This window comes from Momordica charantia (assembly GCF_013281855.1).
Source record: "Momordica charantia cultivar OHB3-1 chromosome 1 unlocalized genomic scaffold, Mcharantia_2.0 BLBB01000001.1, whole genome shotgun sequence".
Classification (NCBI taxonomy): domain Eukaryota; kingdom Viridiplantae; phylum Streptophyta; class Magnoliopsida; order Cucurbitales; family Cucurbitaceae; genus Momordica; species Momordica charantia.
The window spans coordinates 8,078,840-8,101,301 of NW_028275157.1; the positions used below are offsets into that span (position 1 = coordinate 8,078,840).

The window sequence follows — 22,462 nt, forward strand, 5'->3', positions numbered from 1 at the left end:
TACTGATTTTACTTTAAAGAACGTTGGAGGCTTTCAACTTTCACTCATTTCCTCAAGCTCATCCGATCTCTCTTCTGCTACTACCATGTCACAGTTTCCCTCCTTCAGAGCACAATATGCTTTAAGGTCTAGCTCGAGGGGTAGGTGACTTACACGAATGCATTGATTTTTGGAAATTGGAATTTGGGGTGAAACTTTAACATAGAACCCTTCATCTGAACCAATCTCATATTCTCCTAGTTCTTCATTTACTTGATCCTTGACAGGTTTGGTCAACTCTTCCTTCTTTATGTCTTGGGATATCTATAAAGAGGCATCGAGGGAAAGAGAAAAGTGGTCCAATATTTAGAGGTGATGGGTTTAGGTCCATTGTAACCTCATGCTCTATTACCTTTATCGGTTTCTCGAGTTCAACTTCCTTATTCTTCCATAACTCGTTTATTACTTTAGGGATTGGTGGATCATCATTGTCTATTGGGAGCTCAAGTTCGTCATCTTCAAGCTCACTCCATATATTGATTGTCTTACCTTGCTCTTCCATATTGGTAGGCAATGCTTCTGGTGGACTATTCCTCAACTCATCGGCCACTTGCTCAATTTGGCTCTGCAACCTACGTAACGCTTCATCAGTTCTTGCCATAAAATTTATCATTGTCTCTTCACCGCTAGAAATGAATAATTGCATTAGCTCTGCCATCCGTGGTTGTTCACATTCCTAGTAAGGTTGTGTTGGGAATTCTGGTGGAAATGCATGCTCGTATGGATGGATACTCTCAACTTGATGCTCTCCCCAATAGAAATTTGTATGATCCCTCCAATCATAATAGTATGGAGTTGAATAAGGGCTGAATTCTTGATGGTTTCCTGGCGGGCCTAGATAATAAAAGACGAAGGATTAGATGGACAATATTTCATTGAATGACAAATATCACCACAATATAAACAAAATTGATTAACAGGAGCTATGGGCATGTTACTTCCCATTGGAAGATTATACATAAATTGGGACTCCATTTCAAACAGTCCTCTGCTGGTTGTTGGTTCATTACAAGTAAGATCTCCTTTTTTTTCTTTTCTCTCTTTTTTTTTTTCTTAACCCCTATTCTCTCCTTAACCTCCTTAGAGACTCCTACAAGAAAGCCGTTATGTTAAACAAAATAATTTTCTTTTAAGGTTAGATATAACAATTGAACTTGAGGAATAGAGTCATGCAACAATCACAACATGAAACAATTCACTTGAAAACAAAACAGTTTTGAAAAATAAGTCCTCGGCAATGGCGCCAAAAACTTGTTGGGACTTTCTCTACCTTCAAAAAGATTAAAGACTCGTGCAAACGCACACGGTCACAAGTAATACTTGGTAGTAATCCAAGGTCGAATCCTCAGAGACTTGTTGCTTTTCAAAATCATGTAATGCAGTGAAATGGTTCAAATATGCAATTGTGATTCAGGAAGAAAAATGTGATGAAATGTTATTGTTTGGGGTTTTAACTATCGAGCAATTTAATAAAACTCAACCTCCTTGTCTCCTACGTTGGTTTTGATGCAAAACATGGAAAACACACTATGTTGGGAAAAAACACTAGGCGCAATTCCTAGCCTTTCTTGGGATTTGACTTCTACTCTTTCACTACCACTTTTGGTTGCTACAAAGGCTAGGGTAACCTACAACCATATTCCTATGTGTGATTACAATCCTAGAGAATATCTACCAACTCATTTGCATTATGGGTCAGAGAGCCTATGACTAAGACTATATTTTATGCACTTATTCCTAAGTCACATCCCATTTTGGTTTCCTATTATTTTACCTAACTCACCTTTCCCAATGTTGGACTTTAGTTTATAAATCAAGCTCCCACTGGCCAAATGGAAAAAGGACGTAAAGAGAATTTTTTAGAAACCAACCCAAAAAAGTGCCAGGCGCAATCTGGCCAAAATCCCGAGCGTGTTGAAAATCAAATCATTTGACTAAGACATTCCACAATGAGGTTGATAAATAATTTAGAACATAATTAAATGAAAGTAAATGCACGAAAACATAAAGGAAGTATTTTTCATTAAATTTAAATGAATAAATAAGCCGTACAAGGAGTTCTAGCTTGACCCTGTTCTCTCTCAAGTGTGAGGGGAGTTGAAACTCGCTAAAGAACATTAAAAGAATAGAATGAACAAAGAACGGAAGTAAGAACTTGAATTAAAAGCAATACCAAAGGTAAAAGCGTGAAAAACAAAGAAATGAACAACTAGAACATGAACATAAATCCTAAAAACGTGTTCTACAACTAGAGAGCATTTAAAAGAAGATGAAATGAAGCTTGGAAGAGATGATTTGCTGATGGATGGATGGCTTCCTTTTATAGCACCATAGGTTTGTTGAAACTCCCCTCCATTTTAGGTGGAAAAGGGTTGAGATTCACCTAACCACCTCACTTGGGCTTGAACTCACGGTTTTGAACTTGTGGGAAATGTCCTCCTTGCCCTTCATTAATTAAAACGTGCGTTTTGACATTTGGTCCTCCAAAAATGCGTCGGGCGCAATTCTGCAAAAACAGAATTCTGTTATTTTCTTCCAACTTTGACCATATTTATCTCATATTTTTCCTAAAGTACCATAGTTTGACTTTTTATCCAGAAATAATCTATGCATGTTCTACTTTAAGAATATGTGGTCCTTTTTGGCAAATAATATTGGGAAAGAGGTCAAAATCGTGATCAAACATGGCTACCGACACATGTTTCTACAGTAAAAATTCAACCCTAATAGGAAGCTGACAAAGGAAGCAGACAAAGGACCTATAGTTTTTGAGAAGAAACTGGAGGAAAACTAATTGCTCTCTAAAACTTTCACAAGAATGGGTTGTTTTGGCTTCTTTGTTTTACTGTTTTCCCCATCCCCTATGAACTAATTTCTATTTCAGGGTTGGTTGTACGCTTTTGTTGTAACTTTAGATACTGTAATTTCGACTTTTTCCTTGCTGTCAAGTAGAGTTGCTTTATCTTTCTTATTATTTTGCAATGTTGCACACCGTTTTAAGATTACTTGCTCTTGTATGTTAGGACAAATACATTAGATGCATGTGTTGGCTTTACTTTGTGTTAGTTTACATTTTTATTTAGATTGTGTGTGCTTAGCATTAAGATTCACCTAACATTTCTTATAAATGCAGTGGTGCTATGGGCGACCTCTATATAGTGCTAGCAAGCTATCAGTTGGTGGCTGAGGGGTGTTTAGTGGGATAGCATCAGAAGGAAGGGCCACCGGAATAAGAACCCTACGAACTAGATGGTCCTCTGTGAGAATGGAGTCGATTAGAAGCGATAGCGCCCCCCCTCCCCCCAAGCGCACTGACTTGTTCTAGCTTCTCGTAGGTGTGAGCGTCCAATTTTTGAACTACGTTAAGAGAGCCTAAAATGACCAAAAGCACAATCAAGCAATACCAAGGCACCATAACTTAATGGGAAGAACATATGCCCCACCTTGTTCCTAAAAAATGTGGGGCACACCCCTATTGGTTGGGGCTAACCAGTCCACTCGACAAAGTACCCACCGTCCTTCCAATTTTCTCTGAGTTTGGGCCCTTCAACAGCCTCCCTACTAACGAGATGATGTAGAAACAGTTCGAGCAGTCTGGTACAGTGAGTAAACTAAACATTTGAAATACCTTGTAGGCCTACACCTTAAAGCCTTTATCATACTCCAACAGAAGCATCCATAAGCTTCGTATGCAACTCCATCCATTGGGAGCAAGATGCATTCGACAATATGTAGGCCTGAAACACGAATCGATAGGCAAAGGGGTGACGTGGAAGCCTAGCTTGTGTTCGAATACCTGCCGATAGAGCCCCACCAATCTCGTGGGGGGAGAATCAATTTTTTCATTAGGAGTATGGAGGTGCGTCAGAATGGTCCCGAGGATGCGGTATTAATTCGGGAGTTCACCGAGGTCCCTATGCATTAGCTTGATGGAAAATGCTCCGCTTTGAGCCTAGGTGTGGCCACAGCCCCCTATTCAAGGCCTATATCATCTCAGATGCAGTGCACATAGCCTGCCGCTAGTTGACAGATAGAAGAAAAGCAAGTGAAATATGAAAGGAGGAGACTCACAAGAAGAGAAAAACAAAGAACGAATGGACCAATTCGAAATGTGAAGCAAAATGAGGAAGGTCTTTCCCCTCTGGCTTTAAACCTAGGGACCATCTTCTCTATAGCTGTTAAATGAAGGAGTCATTGGACGGTGGTGGAGTAGGAAGTTTGATTTGGAACTTGGGACACAAGCCTACTGGAAAAGAAAAAAGACACACCTGCAACAGGCCATCATGCTAGAGTCAGGCATGATGCCATGAAGAGCGACATCTCAGCTCCTCATTCAAGAAGTCAGCGACATGTTCATACTAAGGTTGCATGTGGCACCTAACGCTGAATCCTTATTACTTTTCCGTCGACCTACAAGGAAAGGCTTGATTAGAAGTAGGGTCATTGTTGATTAAAAGGTTTGGAGCACCTTGTGGACCCCCGAATGCCAACACACATGACTCCACTTACTAGTAAATGGGGCACGCAAAGCGAACTAAACCTATACCGAGAGCATTGGAAAGTGGAAGCCAAGCGCACCGTACGAACAGTCAAATACAGTTAGACGTATTTAAAAACTCACCTAGCAAACCGTCTGGAAAAGTATCAAGTGATTGGATGACGCTGCCCCAGTGTTGAATTGAAGGAGGAGGACAAGAGAATGTCGAAAGAGGTCATAACGTGTGTCTATACCTTTAGCACGCCCCCTCAGTGCCAAGCTTGCACGTTCAGTGCCCCATCATGCCCGTCAGCCCTCGCCCCACGCGTGCACCCTCTTGGAAGTTGCTTGTCACCCACTTTTCACAAATAAGGAAATTGTTTCCTCTATGTTTTCCTTGGTTTTATTTTTTATTTATCAAATTACATTTAAGGAATAATTTCCCTTGCTTGGTTGGCAAGTTGGTGGATTTTAGAAAATATCTTAATTTTGATTTTCCCTTAGTTTATTTTATTTTTATCAAAATTAGTTTAAGGAAAGGATTGCCTTGGTTAGCAAGTTGGCAATTTTAGGGAACCATGTTTCAATTATTTGTTTTATTTCATTTTTAGGTTTCATTTTTATATTACAATTTCATTGTAAAGGTCATAGGTCTTAGCCTATAAATAGGCTTGTACCCCTCTTGTATTTCACACCTTTGAAGCTTTGAAGCAATAAAATTGTGAGAGTTTTCTCCCATTTGTCGTGTGCAAAGTACCCCCCTCCCCCCAATATACTGAATCTCTTTGTGTTGTAGAACTTTGGTTTTCATATTTTACCCCTTGGAGTATGCTTGTTTGATTGATCATCAAAGTCGTGGAGTGTTGGCCTCGAGCGTAGTGAGTATTTTGACTGCTCAAGGTAACGACTGCAAAAGTAATTCATCTAACCTTTAGCCTTTCGAATTGAAACCATCTATATGATTGGGTTCAAGTGGCTTGTGGCTCAGGTAGTCCAATAAGCTTGGATTGTCGTGTATCAGATAAGGTCCTAATGTGTGTCTATACCTCTGATATCATAAAAAAGGTTGAGCAAAAAACTAAGTAAGAATACAGATTTTGGGAGTAGTTTTATTAACTATACTCATATTTGATAATTCATACAATCCAAATCTCACATCTATGAGACTTCCAATAACAAAAACACTTAATTATTGCTCAACGACTCAACTAAAACACAAGTAATAGTACAATGAGATCTCAATCCAGTGTGATGCCTGGGTTAGGGGAAGCAAACTCAAGAAACTCATAGTCATTTTCTAACAAATTCATTGTTTCGTCATCTAAAGTAATCCATGCTTCTATTCCTTCACCTGATGCTCTGTCCATCAACAGAATTATATTCGGTATCATCGACGACTCATTAGGTTTTCCTCCAGTTGCGATCCATATAGGCTTATTCCATCCAAAATTCACTGTATTTAAACCCATGTTACACCAGCTTGAGAAGATAAATGACTCTGAACCCTTTGCATAATACGCAAGTCCTAATTGGTGTAATGAACTCAAAATAGTTTCAAATCCATCCTCTCCAATTGCTTTAGGTATAAAATCATTGGTGATTTCGAGTAATGATTGTCTCAATATAGTTTCGAGATCACCCAAGTTTGCGTCTGTGTCTGATGCTTCATGATAAGCACAACTCATCCAAAAGATGTTGCCAACTTCATATTCCGACAATGGTGGTTGTATTCTTCTACGCATGTTAACGATATGAACTAAGAGCGACCCCCATTTCGTATCAACACAACTTGCCTCTTTACCATTTCCAACAACTTCTTTGTTATCTGTTAAGAGAGAGGGAAAATTAGCTTATAATGATGCATATATGTTTGATAAGATTTAATGTTTTTTTCCCCAAAAATGTCTTCATAATATAAATACAAATCTAATATTGTATCCTTACCTAGTGATTTACATGTTGATGTAGCTTTCATGGCATACTTCCAAATAAAGCAAGTTACAGCTTCAACACTGGTTGGATTGGGAACACTCTGAGATTTTGCTCTGACTTTGAGATTTGAGACTGCCATAGCATCAAAAACAAACCTTCTGCTAGAGCTTTGTTTTCCTTGTGCCACTAAAAATGGAGTTTCTGAAGATATCAGATTGTAACCACTTGATATTTCTCTTGGTGGGAAAAGGGAAGAAGAAGCCTCATAACTCCCACATGCTAATTTCTCTAATGTCCCTTCATTGGATGCAGCCCAAGTTTTAATGAAGGCACTCATGGTGGCTCCATCTATCATTTTGTGTAAGAAAGAAAAGCCCAATGCAATTCCAGTGCCGCACGAGAAAAAGTTAACTTGAGCCGCAACCTATGGTAGAATATGAATGAAAGATTAAATTTTTCCAAACCTATCAACTTAAGCCTTTTGATTCAATGAAAGTTCAACATGGTATCATATCCTTTGGATTCAATGGTATTCATATTCATGGGTTGCATCTCAAAACCAGAAGACAATACACGAGACGAGTAGTCCATATATATTATAAACCTCCTTTGAACTTATTGAGCTCTAATACCATATCAATATTCATGAATTTTATTTCAAACCAGACTATGACATAAGAGGTTTATGACATAAGAGTCCACATATATTATAAACCTTTCTAACGGCTCTAAAGGAATCCTACCAACAAGAGAATATAAACTGAAGGTCAAAGAGAAGATCAAAGAAATGTTGATTTCAAAACTGAAGGTCGAGATATTTAAAAGCCTTAGCCATTTCAGTTTGATAGTGTAAACAAGAACATCTCCACAAATTTCCCAGTTCACTTCGAAAGTTATTTAAAAGGACTAGTGAAGACCCAACCAGTGAGGAGCGGTATTGAAAATATGAATAAATAATTAAGTTTATCGTAACCTATCGATACAAACCTGGACAGCCGTCTCCAACGGCTCTTTCAAAACTATGTCAGGGAAAGGAATGAGATTTGCAAGAAACTGAAGGACTGGATTTTTGAGAAAATCAGCCATTGAAGCTTTGACTGAGGCCTCAACAAAGAGAGCGCCATTATTGTAAGAACAATAATCAACAAAATTGCCTTTGATTCTTCCAGCAAGCATGGGGAAGCGAGCCAATGTTTTAGACAAAGAGAGTTTCAAACTGGAAATTGTATTTTCATTATTATTACTTTGATTCTTCTTGGTGCTGTAGAAGAGGATGATGGGAGTGTAAGTTTGGCCTCCAATATAAATGTCGAGAAGTGAAAGTGGGAAAGTTTTTTGTTGTTGATCCCTTTGGAAGGCTGCTGACCTAATGATTTCTCTTGAAATGATTTCCACTTCCATCTCTTGATTAATTCCTTCAACTAATGAAAACTTTGTTCTTCAATTTCAATGAAAAGTCTCTCACTACATTGATGGTTGCGGAGGTTGCTTTGTTATTTATAGAAAACTAAACATCACCGTACAGACATACAATCAATCGGGTTATGATCACAATTAGAAGGTTTGAAAATACAATTTTTTTCTAATCGGAGGAGTATTATAGCTCAACTGATTAAGGTATATATCTCAATCAAAAGGTCATCAATTTGAATTCCTACTCCACATGTTCTAAAAAGTGCAAATAATAGAAAGAGGAGAACAACAAATTAAACCGAGGGAGAAAATAAAAAGAGGGTACAAATAAATATTAGTTAAAGAATAATACTTAGGTGCTTATCTTTCAATTTTCAATAATCATTATCTCTTGCTAACCACTTTTAAACTTTTGACACATACGAGATGAATACAAAAGAAGAATATATTTTTTCTATTCTTTAGAAAATAAAGAGCTCTCAAATTTTTAGTGGTGTTGAACAAGAAGATGAGCATTGATGGGTAAGCACCGAAGTGTTGTTAGTTAAATTGTAGTGGATAGCAAAAATCTTTTACGTATTTCAAAATATGTCACCTCTTTTTTTTAATTTTCAAATATAGCACAAATTTTCACTTATATCAGTATTATATCAGATACTCGTACTAGTAGAAAATTACTAGTATATCAAATACTCATAACAGTAGTATATCAGATGTATATCACATTTATATATCAGTAGTCAGATATATTATTATTGATATATATTGTTTGGGTAAAATTGTCATTTTAAAATTGGAACTCGATTTTTTTTTCTTTGAAAAGGTCCTACATCTGAGAAAACTAAATGTAGTTTTAATTTTGCTAATTTTATTAAATGTTTTTTCCAATACGTGCAACTGCTCCTAAAACATATTATTACCAATATATTAGGTCCACATTAATATAGTTATTTGTTGATATATTATTTTATATTTCAATCATTTTTATAATATTTAGAAATGTCAATTCATCTCTTAGGCTGATATTGAGATTATGGACACGTGGAAATATCCAACGGAAGTATTGATATGACTACCAAAATTTAGTACAATCGTTTTTACACAAGTTGGAAAGAGAGAAAAAAAATTAACTGGAGAGAGAGAAAAAAAACATTAATTGAAGAGAGATAGTAATACTCATTTTAACGAGGCAGCTAAATCAGCTTTTTTTTTCTTTTCAAGAACGAAAGAAGTCGTTTTTTATTACGACAAACTTTTATAAGTTAGGTTCGGGTCGATATTACAAATTTGTTAACATTTGAATTGCATGTTCGGAGAATAATTTTAGAATAAGTGTTTTTAGCCTATGTGATTGAATTATAATTACTTTTGTAAAAATGTTAAATTATAAATCATTTTAATGTTTGGTTTCACATTTTTAAAGTAATTTGGATATAATTAAATAGTATTTTTGATTAATTAATGTTTTTTTGGAAAGTTATTTCAGAATAATCAAATTACTAAGGACGGTATTACATTTTAGAGAAACAAAAGATCATAGTGATACGTCGACAAAAAAATTATAGGAGAGATAAAAATTTAAGGTAGAAAAAAAAATAGAGTTGGAAAAAAGTTTTGAAGAGAAAAAATTATAATTAGAAAGAGAGAGAAAAAAATTTTAGACAGAGATGGATAAAAATATTATATGGAGGTTTGTGGGGACGACTCAGTGGTAAGGACCTTGGACCTTGTGTTATCACCTGTCATAAAATTTTGAGTTCAAATCTTATCCTGGTCACTATGTTGTGCAATCTAGGCAACAAGACCCGATTATAGGAATCCAGGACAAGTCCCATAGCATTGATTATGAGAAATAAACAAAATGAGAGGAAAGAATTTGAAAAATAGAGGAAAAATAATTGTAGAGATATGCTCGGACAAATTTGAGTGAGAATCTTCTAAGAAAATTTGAGAGAAAAATGTATGAAGATGGAAAAAAAATGGAGAGAAAATAATGTTAAGGTTGGCTCTTGACGAGACAATTAAGAATATATGTTTTATCAAATGCTTTAACTAAGGTGGATAGTTTGTCCCTCACTCAACCCTCAATGGTTGAGAACATTGTTTTCTAGGAGGGATGATATCTGTTGGTATCAGATTCAAAGGATTAGTACACCATTCGCGAACTCAAAACGTAAAATATAATACTTTACTATTAGTGATAGATGTCTATTGATGAATTAGTTTTTTTTTTTTAAGTTCAACAACATGTCGGGTGAGATTCATACCATTAATTTTTTATTTCATTGAGGATATATATGCCTCAACCTTTATTATGTTTGAGTTGTCTCTTGAACTTAATTAAAAAAACCAAAATACAAATTAAAAGGTTTCGGAACCAGAGTTTATTATTATTATTACTATTATTATTCTTGTATAACGTGCAGGTGTCCAGAGTCGAATCATGACCGTAGGTTGGCTTGGAACCAAAAAAAATGTTTAAACGATAAGTTATAAATACCGACATGAACTTAACTCGACAATAATTGATATATGGCTCTGACCAAGAGATCATGAATTTGAATCCTCCAACCTTACTTGTACTAAAAAATAAAAAATGATAAATTATTTAATTCGACGTGCAGTATTATTAATACATTTATATCATTGAATTATGTAGTGATCACTTTACTGTGGCTTAACTACGTAACAATTAAAGAGTATTAATAACCTTTTCAAAAAGACTATATAATACATTTTTATAGTGCGTTGAAAATTATAGTAGAAAAAACTATTTTACGACTTCTATTGGATTCTATTATATTGAATTTCAAGTTCATTTTTTATATATACCAAAACAAAAAAAAGATATATTGTGAACTCTTGATTGGACCTTTTAAAAAATTAAAAATAAAATTTCTTATTGTTATTGAAATATCACTTTTTATTATAGAATTTTGTTAAGTTTTTTGTTTTATTTTCTATGAGAATATTAAAAAAAAAAGAGGTAGAGATTCCAACTTAATTACGACTGCTTAGAGAAAGTAAAAATATTTTAGCTGTTGGGTTATGCTTAAATTGTATATAATAAGTTTGTTTTCTGAATTTTGTTTTTTTTTCAACTACAATTGATAGAATAAGTTGGGTTGTTGTTTATCTAAATCTATAGAAGTAAAGATATTGCAAATATAGAAATCTAAAAAATATACATTTATAAACATGGCAGAAATTATAGACTCGGCGAAGTTTGTTATTTTTATATTACTAAGTTACCATTTGATTACTGCAGTTGTAAGTTGTTGATGCTAGAATTCTGCCTCTCGGAATCTCGTCGAATTCGCACCAATCGTCAAGAATAAAGGGATTGATGAGACCTGCAAAACAGTTCAACACTAGGACCGGTGTGGCTTTTGCCACACAGGCTCCGATGCCTAAGTTAGTATCGGAGTAGTCGGGTATAAAGAGTAGGGTTGTTAGGCATACCCCTAGGGTTTGGCTTACCCTTGTATTTATAATGGTCGACTCCTAATTCCTTTAGGATCGGCTGAACCCTAATCTTTCTAGGATTTACATTCGTCGAATCCTTGATCACAAAATGGGCCTCACGCTGTACTATTCAGGCTGAGACCAAGTCGACTCGAACTGGGCTTGCACGGGGGTCGAGAATCACTGGAGAGGTTCCCGACCACTAGGCCGAGAACCCTTCGGCGCGGAGCAGTGCTTTGTGCCGAGGTCTGGTCGGTGCCGAGCAGTGCTCGGCGCCGACCTCGGGTTGGCCACGGCCGGCCTGGGTCGATGGGCCCCAACCCACTTACCTACCTCGGGTCTGCTCCTTCTTCGACTCTCTTTCCTCTTTTCGGTTGCTTAGCTGATCTCTATTTTCTCCCTATAACATAAGTTAGTGATTATTATGGTGGTAGGATGTGTTTCGGAGTAATTTTAGCATGGCTAGAATGACATTTATTAATGTCAAAATCACAACAATTTTAAAATATCATGTTTTGCAATAATTTTTAATTGATTTTTAGAAAAATCCAAAATGACTTGAGTGGTGATTTTCAACTGATTTTTGATAAAAAAAAATAACAATAAATTAGTTTATAAGATAATTCTCCGTTTAACTTTCAAAATTGTCTTTCAATTTGACCCTATGTTTACCTTAAAATTTAAGATTTTTTTTTTTAAAATTGTTAATCTCTAAATTTATTTATCATTAATTTTGTTTATTCTCACTAATGTTTTCTCTAAAATTTTCGTAATTTCTCTTTAATTTTTTAGTTCCCATCTAAACTTATTTATTTTTTCTAAAAATTTTGTCTCCCACACTCTAGAATTTCTCTTTCTAAGATTTTTTTTCCTCTCCAACCTTAAACTTCAAATATTAATCATTCAAAATAACTTGAAAAAATGTAACCAAACATTAAAATAATTATTTAAAAATCACTTACAAAATGAGTTATCATTCAATTTCTTCTGTTAAAATCACTAATTCTAAAATCATTCCAAGAGATCCTGAATAAGTTATTATTATTAACGTGTAAATCAATAATTCTTACTATATTAATTAGTTATTACTATCAAATAACTGATTGCTATAGTTTTTGTCAGATACTCGATATATAACTATCTCCAATCCACTACATCGATAAATGTACATCGTGAAATTCTAATTGCCTAATTGTCGGGATATTATAGTTCAAACTTCAAACTGAACTTGGTTTAATGTGTATAAATATTTTTACTAAAAAAAAGTATAATTTACGAAATGAAGATAGAGGAATTATTTAGAGGGAAAAATAATGGATAGAGGAAAAGGAAAGTTCTTTTTTTTTTTAGAATAACAAGGAAAAAGTTAATGGAGCTAGGAAATAGGTTGGCTGTTTATCAAAATAAGTTATTATTATTAACTTGTAAATGAATAATTCCTAGTATATTAATTAGTTATTAATATCAATAAGTTATTGCTATAGTTAATTACTATGGCAATGGAAAGGTTAATAATCAACCATGCAAATAAAAATTGATGCAAAAATGAAAAAAAAAATATTTTAATTAACTCAACCTACGATTAACTATATCTAATATATATAATGATTATATTAATCCAATTATAACAATAATCACAAATATATTATTCGATAGAGAAAAAAATAAAAAATTAGTAATTTAGGATGAGAATCAAATCTTCAACTTATAAAGGAGGTTATAAAATGGATGGCAATTTAAACGGTGCACATAAGCAAAGAGATGCAAACAAGGTATTGTATGCCCTAGAAAAGAACGGCGATGGAAGACGATGTGATGGAGAACTCTCATCGCCTAATGGCCTGGATAGTATAGTTCAAACCGAACTTATTCTAGTTTCAACTATAAATTTCTTAATTAAAAAAGTACCATGAAGAGAGAGATAGGAACTATTTAGAGGGGAAAATTTTGGAGAAAGAACGTGAAAAGTATTATTATTACTTTTTTTTAATAGAATAACAAGGAGAAAGTTAATGGAGATAGGAAATAGGGGAGGGGTAGGGAGTTCTTAAACTAGGTAGAGGAAAGAGGAGAAAGGAAGCAAAGTTTTAACCTCAACATTTGAAGTAAGCAAAACATATTTTAACAAAAACATAATAAAAAATAATAAAAAATAAAGAATAAAAAATTAAGCAACAAACTAAAGGTGAAAATTATAATTTTGTTACTATCTCTCTCCGATCAATATTCTTCCAGCTCTATTACCAACCTTACACTCTTTCCCGTCAAAGCGAGCATAGCTCAGCGGTAATTGGCATATATCTCCAACCAAAAGATTGTGAGTTCAAATCCTTTCCCCAACATGTTGTACTTAAAAAAAACCTTGGACCTAATATATTAATAATAATATATTTTGACTTAGAACAATACCTACGTATTTACAACACTCATCTCTTAGTTATCAAAAAATATATTCTTCGTTGGTATTCATCTCCAAATTAGTTCGGAATTCAAATTCACGACCTTTTGATCGTGATATATACCTTACATGTTAAGGATAAAGAGATCTAGAAATGTTTTATAATGAATATGAGCTACTCCTCTCATTCCCAATTGGTTTTGAGATGGAACTCTATGAAAATTAATATGGTATTAGAGTCCAAAAGCTCAAATGAGCATTCGGTCCAGAAATGAGATTCGACCAACATCGATGAGCCAAAAGAGCCATAATTTGAAAGAGTATGTACCACCTAACAATCGTTTATAATAGATATGTACTAGTCATTTACTTCGTTAGATTTTCTATAAATAACAAAGCAACCTCGTCAACTGTCAATGTAGCAAGAGACTTTTCTTTGAAATTGAAGAACAAATTAGTTTTCATTAGTTGAAGGAATTAATCAAGAGATGGAAGTGGAAATCATTTCAAGAGAAATCATTATGCCAGCAGCTTTCCAAAGGAATCATCATCATTATCAACACCAAAAAACTTTCCAACTTTCACTTCTCGACATTTATGCAAGCGAAACTTACAGTCCGTTCATCCTCTTCTACAACACCAAGAAGGATCAAAGAAGTAATAATGAAAATGCAATTTCCAGTTTGAAACTCTCTCTGTCTAAAACATTGGCTCGCTTCCCCATGCTTGCTGGAAGAATCAAAGGCAATTTTGTGCATTATTGTTCCTCCAATAATGGCGCTCTCTTTGTTGAGGCCTCAGTCAAAACTTCCATGGCTGACTTTCTCAGAACTCCAAACCTTCAGTTTCTTGCAGATCTCATTCCTTTCCCTGATTTGGTTCTGAAGCAGCCGTTGGAGACGGCTGTTCAGGTTTGTGATGATGGGTAAACTTAATTATTTATTTATTCACTTGTTTGGTCATCACCGAGTTCTTTTGAGTAACTTTTGAAGTTATATATAAACTGTCAGGTTTGAATTGGATGGCCAACCTAACCCAGTTTGTGTTTTTTTTTTTTTTAATTATCACGTTGGCAACGGAGAATTAGGATTAAAACTTAATCGATGGTTGATATTAAGATACAAAATAGAAGAAGAAAATATGAAAGCTATAAATAATAGGCTAGGATTAACATTAAATGGACCGCTGCATTGAAGATAAAGATATTATTATATATATATATAATTAAGAAAAATACACATATATGCGCAAATTCGGGTTGGTTAGGTTGACCCGATTTTTCAAAAGTTGAATTCGAGACCCTACCCAACTCGATCGGGTTAGAAAAATCACAATCCAACCCAACTTGAGGCTTCATCCAACCCAATCCAACCCTTACGATTTAGGTTGGGTTGGTTGGGTTTTGAACACCCCTCATCAAAATAAAACTTTTCTTAGACATGATTTTTTAATTTAGATTTTTTAATTTTTTTTTACAATGTTTTATTCTTTTAATTAGTTTACTGTCTCCTCCACAAACGCCTCTTTGATCCTCCATTGATATTATTTCAAGCTTTTATCTATTTAGTTAGTTCAAGTTCCACACATTTTCTTTTAGCCCTTTAGTGTTGATAACTATGTTTTGGGTTGTCCCCATATCTTTTTTTTTTCACTGTTTGTACTCTAAAATCGTATTAGAATCCAACAAGTTCAAATGAACTTTATAATATACCTGAACTATTTCTCTCATTGCAAATTGATTTTAAAATAGAAATCCACGAATATTGATAGTACTGAATCTAAAAGATAAGATACCATGTTGAACTTTCATTGAATATAATCAAGGTTTAAGTAGATAGGTTATAGGTTATGAAAAAATTAATCTTTCATTCATATTCTATGGTAGGTTGCGGCTCAAGTTAACTTTTTCTCGTGCGGTACTGGAATTGCATTGGGCTTTTCTTTCTTACACAAAATGATAGATGGAGCCACCATGAGTGCCTTCATTAAAACTTGGGCTGCATCCAATGAAGGGACATTAGACAAATTAGCATGTGGGAGTTACAAGGCATCATCTTCACTTTTCCCAGCAAGAGAAATATCATCCAATTACAATGATCTGGTGTTCCCAGAAACTGCACTTTTAGTGGCACAACCAAAACATTGCTCTGTAAGAAGGTTTGTTTTTGATGCTATGGCAGTCTCAAATCTCAAAGTTAGAGCAAAATCTCAAAGTGTTTCCAATCCAACCAGTGTTGAAGCTGTAACTTGCTTTATTTGGAAGTATGCCATGAAAGCTACATCAACATGTAAATCATTAGGTAAGAATCCAATGTTAGATTTGTACTTATATTATGAAGATTTTTTTGGAAAAAAAACATTAAATGTTATCAAAGAAATCCTAAATTTTTCTAAAAAAAAATAAAGAATTTTAAAAATATTTACAAACACATATGCATCATAATAAGCAAATTTTCTCAATCTTAACAGATAAGAAAGAAGTTGTTGATACAAAATGGGGGTCACTCTTAGTTCATATTGTTAACATGCGTAGAAGAATGCAACCACCATTGTCGGAATATGAAGTTGGAAACATTTTTTGGACAAGTCGTGCTTATTATGAAGCATCAAACACAGACACAAACTTGGCTGATCTCGAAACTATATTGAGACAATCACTACTCGAAATCACCAATGATTTTATACCTAAAGCAATTGGAAACGATGGATTTGAAACTATTTTGAGTTCATTACACCAATTATGTGAGTGTTATGCAAAGGGTTCAGAGTCATTTATATTCTCAAGCTTGTGTAACATGGGTTTAAATACAGTGAATTTTGGATGGGATAAGCCTATATGGATTGCAACCGGAGCAAAATCTAATGAGTCGTCGATGCTGCGGAATATAATTTTCTTGATGGATAGAACATCAGATGAAGGGATAGAAGCATGGATTACTTTGGATGATGAAACAATGAATTTGTTAGAAAATGACTGTAAGTTTCTTAAGTTTGCGTCTCCCAACCCACGCATCACACTAGATTGAGATCTCATTGTACTGTTACTTATGTTTCAGTTGAGTAGTTTGCGCAATAATTAACTGTGTTTTGTTATTGAAAGTCTCATAGATATGAGACTTAGATTGTATTAATTATCAATCTGAGTATAGTGAATAAAACTACTCCCAAAATCTCTAGTCTTCGTTTTTTGCACAACCTTTTTTATGGTATCAGAGGTATAGACACGTGTTATAACCTTTTCAAACAACGTAAGAGAATCTTGCTACCAAATGGCTGATGCTGATTTTCGGGCTGGTGCCACATGTATATACACACATTATGACCTCTTTCGACATTTCCTTTGTCCGTTGTTGCATCCTCACAACTGTGATGAATACAAGTGCAAGTGTACACTATATTCATTGTTTGTAGTATGAACGAGGTCGAACCCACAGGGACTTAGAGTGATTTTTGAAATTTATGCTTTAAGAATACTGAAAATGGAAGGAAATAATAAAATAGAGATATGTTGGTGTAAAAACAATAATTGAGAATTTCATAAGCAAAAGTAGTAAACAAATCCAACCGTGAACACAAATTGTAAACGTTCGGATAATAAAAAACTCAAGCACATAATAGAAAAAGGGATAATATATATGGGAAAAATGAGGAAGATTCTTTATCCTTTCACTAAATCCCAACTCTTCTCTGGCATGAAATCGACTGTTATTGCTCAACTCGATACAGTTCCCTCCCGAGAGACCCAAACATGAATACCCACAACTCTTATTGCTAGATACTCAAGCAATAAAAACGAGTTTGAAGCATGATTAGGGGATCCCATTCTTGAGTATCTACGAACCTACTAAAGAAAAGTAGCTAAATACAAATAGATCATATCAACTAACTATACATCCTTCTGGATCATATAGAATCTATCAAACTACACAAAGTGGCCAACCGTGTTCAACAAGATGAAGCAATAAGCATAGTTTTATTTAATAGCAAAGTGAAGATAGCTAGAGTATCGATTGTTTAGAAGTTACAACATGGAAATCTCCCCAAAAATGAGATTTAGCTCAGGGGGGAAAAAGAAAACGCAATGGGCAAAGAAAAGATACAACCTATTTTTGAAAAAGAAATAAAAATGCAAATGGAAAACAACAGCATGCAATGGAGCAACTCATCTCTATCGTTTGCTCTCCTTCCGAATATGGTGAATTTCTACTCCTTCTCTTTTCCAGCATGCAAGGAATGGTATCTATTTGGATATTTCCCCTTGGGGATTGATGATGAGACAACCTTCATCTTGTTGCTTTTATAGCTCCCCCGAAAATTAGGGCAAAATTTAGTAAAACGCGAGTTGTACGGACATAAATAAAAATCCCGCGTAGAACTTGTTACTAGGCCGCCCAGGAAGTTTTGCAGCATCTGATGCTCCAATACAACGTGCTCTAACCTTGCCATGCTCCAACATTTCTCCTCAAATTTTGCTGCCCCTTAGCAACTTCTCCATATTTTGCACAATTAATTCAAGATAGGGAAAAATAAGTAGGATTTGCATCAATTATTCAACACAAGGAATTAGAACATGGTAATTAACTTGTCCTCTCAATTCCTCACTTCTATAAACAATTTAGACACAAAACCTCACAATTATGCACAGATTTATCCGAATAATTTCTAGAATAACTCTCTTTTGAAGAGTTATCACACTCCCAAACTTAAAATCTTGCCTGTCCCCAAGCAAGAGAATGCACTTCTACCCATTAATAAAAAAGAAAACACTAAGTAGCTTGCAGACCCAACATCCAAACTTATGCCCCATCACTTTGCTTTTATCAGAAATACTAGAGCTTACATAATCTTGCTAGAATGCTTTAGCAGGAACATAAAAAGGAAAGTAGCTTTAACTTGCTCGTATTCTAGAAAACAATGTTTTCCACCGAGCTCTAACTTCTTTCTACTTTCCATTCACAAGCGTAACTTCCCCTAGCGAATCTTTTCTCAAGCCCCCTTTCACTAACCCCTTTGCACAACCAACTAGGGTTCTTCAACTATAGGCTACTAGCCTTTCCTAATTCTGCAGTATTTTTTTGCTAACGTATGCGGGCTACTGGCCCTCCTTTTGTGCTTGTTTGTTTGTTTTTTTTTTTTGGTAAAGAGTTTAATTACAAGATTAGAAAGATTCATAGTTGTATACAAAATAGCTACCAAAGGCTCTAAGAAATGAATGTTCACTCCCCCAAACATAGAAAAATGCATTGTCCTCAATGCAGCTCAAGACAACCCGAACATAATGCTTTAGCACGCCCCTAAATTTAAATTGAAGCTATGATAAGAAGTATAAGAATGCTCGCTAAGAGGATGAGTACATATGTAAGGAAGGCGAATGCTAAAATCTTAGGGGGTCTATAAGATGCCTAGGCTACCTATAGGCTTTGGAAAGGCGGCCATTAAAATTATTCTCATAAGCTCAGTGCTACTTAAGGCTAGTACTATGAGAGAGATGCTAGGGCATGGGCAGGCAAGCATAATCTAGAGGTTGAACAAAACAAAGCCTGCAAACATTTAAATGCTCCCACATAGATATTAAAGACTTTGCTATGCAGGCTCTAGCACTAAGATTACTAACAAAGCACAGGGCATAAGACAAATTCTGGGGCATAAGACTTGCTAAGCACTTTTTTTTATTATTATTAATTAGCATCGAAAAATCAACATGTTGATCTAGAATAAAGAAAAGGAAAAGAAAATAAACATAAGACAGATTCGGGAGACACAAGACTTGCTAAGCACTCCTTTTTTATGACCTCTTTTGACATTCTTTGCCTTCTTTGATTTCACAGTCGGGCAACGATATTCAATCGCTTCATACTTTTCAACACGCTTTGCTAGGTCAGTTTGTCAATACATCTAACTGCATTTGAGTGTCCATACGGTGCGCTCGGCTTCCACTTTCCAATGCTCTCGGTATGTGTTTAGTGCGCTTTTCATGCCCCCTTTACTGGTAAATGGAGTCCTGTGTGTTGGCATTTGGGGTTCCATGAGGCGTGCCAAACCTTTTACTCAACAATGGCCCCACTCTCTAATCAGGCCATTTCCTTGTAGGTCGACGGAGAAATAATAAGGTTTCAACATTGGGGTGCCACGTGCAACCTAAGTACAAACATGTCGCTGACTTCTTGAATGGAGAGTTGGTATGTTGCTCCTTGTGCCATCATGCCTGACTCTCGAATGATGACCTGGTGCAGGTGCTTCTTTTTTCTTTTCCAGTTGGCATGTGTCTCGAGATCCATATCAGACTTTCTACTCTACCACCGTCCAATGACTCCTTTCGTCTGATAATTATGGGGGAGATGGTCCCTAGGTTTAAAAGCCAGAGGGGAAAGGCCTTTCTCCTCTTCCTTCTCATTTCGAATTTGCCCATTTGTTCTTTGTTTTTCTCCTTTTGTATGCCTCCTCTTTTCCTATTTCAATTGCTTTTCTTCTATATGTCAACTAGTGGTAGGCTATGTGCACTGCGCCTGAGAGAAGACAGGCCCTAGGTAGGGGGCCGTGGCCACACCTAGGCTCAAGGCGGAGCATTTTTCGTCGAGCCTAATGTAGCGGGACCTTGATAAACTCCCAGATCAATACAACATCCTCCAGACCATCGTGATGCACCTCTATACTCCCAATAAGACAATCGACTCTCCCCCCACAAAATCGGTGGAGCTCTATCGGTGCATGCATTCGAACATAGGTTGAGGTTTCCATGTCACCCCTTTGCCTAGCGATTCGTTTTTAAGGCCTACATATTGCCCAAGGCATCTTGCTCCCAATGGATGAGGTTACATACGGAGCTTATGGGTGCTTTTATTGGTGGACGACGAGAGCTCCAAGGTATAGGCCTACAAGGTATTTCAAATGTTCAGTCTACTGACTGTCACATATCGCTCGAATCATTCATGCCCATCTTATTAGTAGGGAAGCTATTGAAGGGCCTGATTCCGTGAAAATTGGAAGGACGACAGGTACTTTGTCAGGTGCGACTGGTCAGCCCCCACCAATAGAGGTGTGTTCCACGTACCGCTCGAGTTTGACGAATAAGGTGGAGCACATGTTTTTCCTTTTTGGTCGTGGTGCCTTCGTCGTGCCTAATTGCACTTTTGGTCTTTTTATGCTCCCCTAACTTAGTTCAAAAATTGAGCGCTCGCACCAAGGAAGTGCTAGAACAGGTCAGTGAGCTCGGGGGGCTGCTGCTCCTAATCGACTCCATTCCCATCGAGGACCATCTCATTCACAGCGTTCTTATTCTGATGGCCCTTCCTTCTGATGATAACCGTCGAGCACCCCTCAGCCTCCAATTTCTAACTTGCTAGCACCGGACAGAGACCCCCGTAGCACCACTATATTTATAAGCAATGCTAGGTGAATCTAACGGTAACCATACACAATCTAAATAAAAATGTACATTAACACAAATTAGAGCCAAACACGCATCTGATATATTCTTCCTAACATACAAGAGCAAGTAATCCAAAATTGATGTGCAACATTTCAAAATAATAAGAAACATAAAGCAACTTTACTTGACAGCAAAGGAAAAGTCGAAATTATTGAAGGGATGAGAATCCCGGAGCGGAAGCGGATCTTCGTTGCTGATTTTCGGGATACAAAACCGAAACTGAAAGAAGGAAAATACAGAGGAAACTTTACCTTTGAAGAACGTTTCTTCAACGAGTTTCCCTCGAACACCACCATTATGTCTTTCTCGATATCCTCTTGGGTCTCGGGATCGTACTGGTGGGAGCAATCCTTTGGAACGAGAGGGAGAGATTGAGAGCGCCATGAGAGAAAATGATGGGAGATCCTTTCTTTTTTCTCTGTTTTGTAAAAAACTCTTCTCCACCTTCTCCAACACTTGGAGAAGAAGAAGAAGGGTGACGTGGGGTAATTCCCCACCTCACAACACCTCCCACTCCCCTGCAATTTTGCAGGGAGTTTAATATTATTATTATTATTATTATTATTAATAAATAATAATATAATATATATATAATTAATTAATCAAATTAATTAATTATTAATCCAATTAATAATTAATAAATTATATATACATAAATAATTAACACTTAATTATTTATTATAAAATTAGAATTATATTCTAAAACATTTCTCTCGTATAACCTATAGTTTTAATGTACATCTTATGCACATTAACCTATAGTTTTAATATGAATCTTATTCATATTAATTTTATTTGAATCTCATTCAAATAATATCTCTCATAATATATAGTTTTAATTTACAATTAACTATATATTATAATGTATCAATATACATATAATCCCATAAGTAATTTGAACAATTCAAATTCTTCTAAAAACTTGATTCTCGTATACCCATTATGAGGGAACCTAATGGACCTACAGATCCGAAGCTCCAACGATGCAAGATTAATCGGTCAAACTCATTGACCGAGTTAATCTAGATTCGTTAACTACGGGTCATTTCACTAAAGACCCGCAGTTGCACTCTTCTCACTGCAGAATGTTTTCGTGTCCATAGATATATACGACGATTAATGACGAGTCAATCCTTCACGAGTGTTCGTAACTCAAGTTGGGTCAAATTACCGTTTTACCCCTGAGTTACATCTTACTCCTTAAACACCACTACTCCTCTAATGAACAACCCGATTATGGTCCAACCAATAACCGGAAGTCCCTCTCGGCCAATGCGAGGGTGGGGCCCCTTGTTCAAGTCCCGGAGTC

General features: G+C 35.6%; 2 protein-coding genes across 5 annotated transcripts; one reads left to right on the top strand and one right to left on the bottom strand.

Annotated features, from left to right (window-relative positions):
* Positions 1–5,558: 5,558 nt before the first annotated feature.
* LOC111017856 (akuammiline synthase 2) lies at positions 5,559–7,903 on the bottom strand. The gene is made up of 3 exons (XM_022293735.2): positions 7,436–7,903; positions 6,461–6,872; positions 5,559–6,341 (listed from the first exon to the last, which is right to left on the bottom strand). The coding sequence occupies exons 1-3, from the start codon at positions 7,847–7,849 to the stop codon at positions 5,755–5,757; spliced, it is 1,413 nt and encodes a 470-aa protein (XP_022149427.1). The 5' UTR covers positions 7,850–7,903; the 3' UTR covers positions 5,559–5,754.
* Positions 7,904–14,130: 6,227 nt separating this feature from the next.
* Positions 14,131–16,894, top strand: LOC111017835 (akuammiline synthase 2). Of its 4 annotated transcripts, none has more exons than XM_088125574.1 (4): positions 14,131–14,635; positions 15,610–15,881; positions 15,957–16,024; positions 16,194–16,894. In XM_088125574.1, the coding sequence occupies exons 1-4, from the start codon at positions 14,213–14,215 to the stop codon at positions 16,748–16,750; spliced, it is 1,320 nt and encodes a 439-aa protein (XP_087981700.1). In that variant the 5' UTR covers positions 14,131–14,212; the 3' UTR covers positions 16,751–16,894. The 4 variants fall into 4 exon arrangements, with proteins under 4 accessions (XP_087981700.1, XP_087981709.1, XP_022149405.1 ...); XM_088125583.1 differs by having other exon boundaries at positions 16,536–16,894; XM_022293713.2 differs by having other exon boundaries at positions 14,132–14,635; positions 15,610–16,024.
* The last annotated feature ends 5,568 nt before the right edge of the window (positions 16,895–22,462 follow it).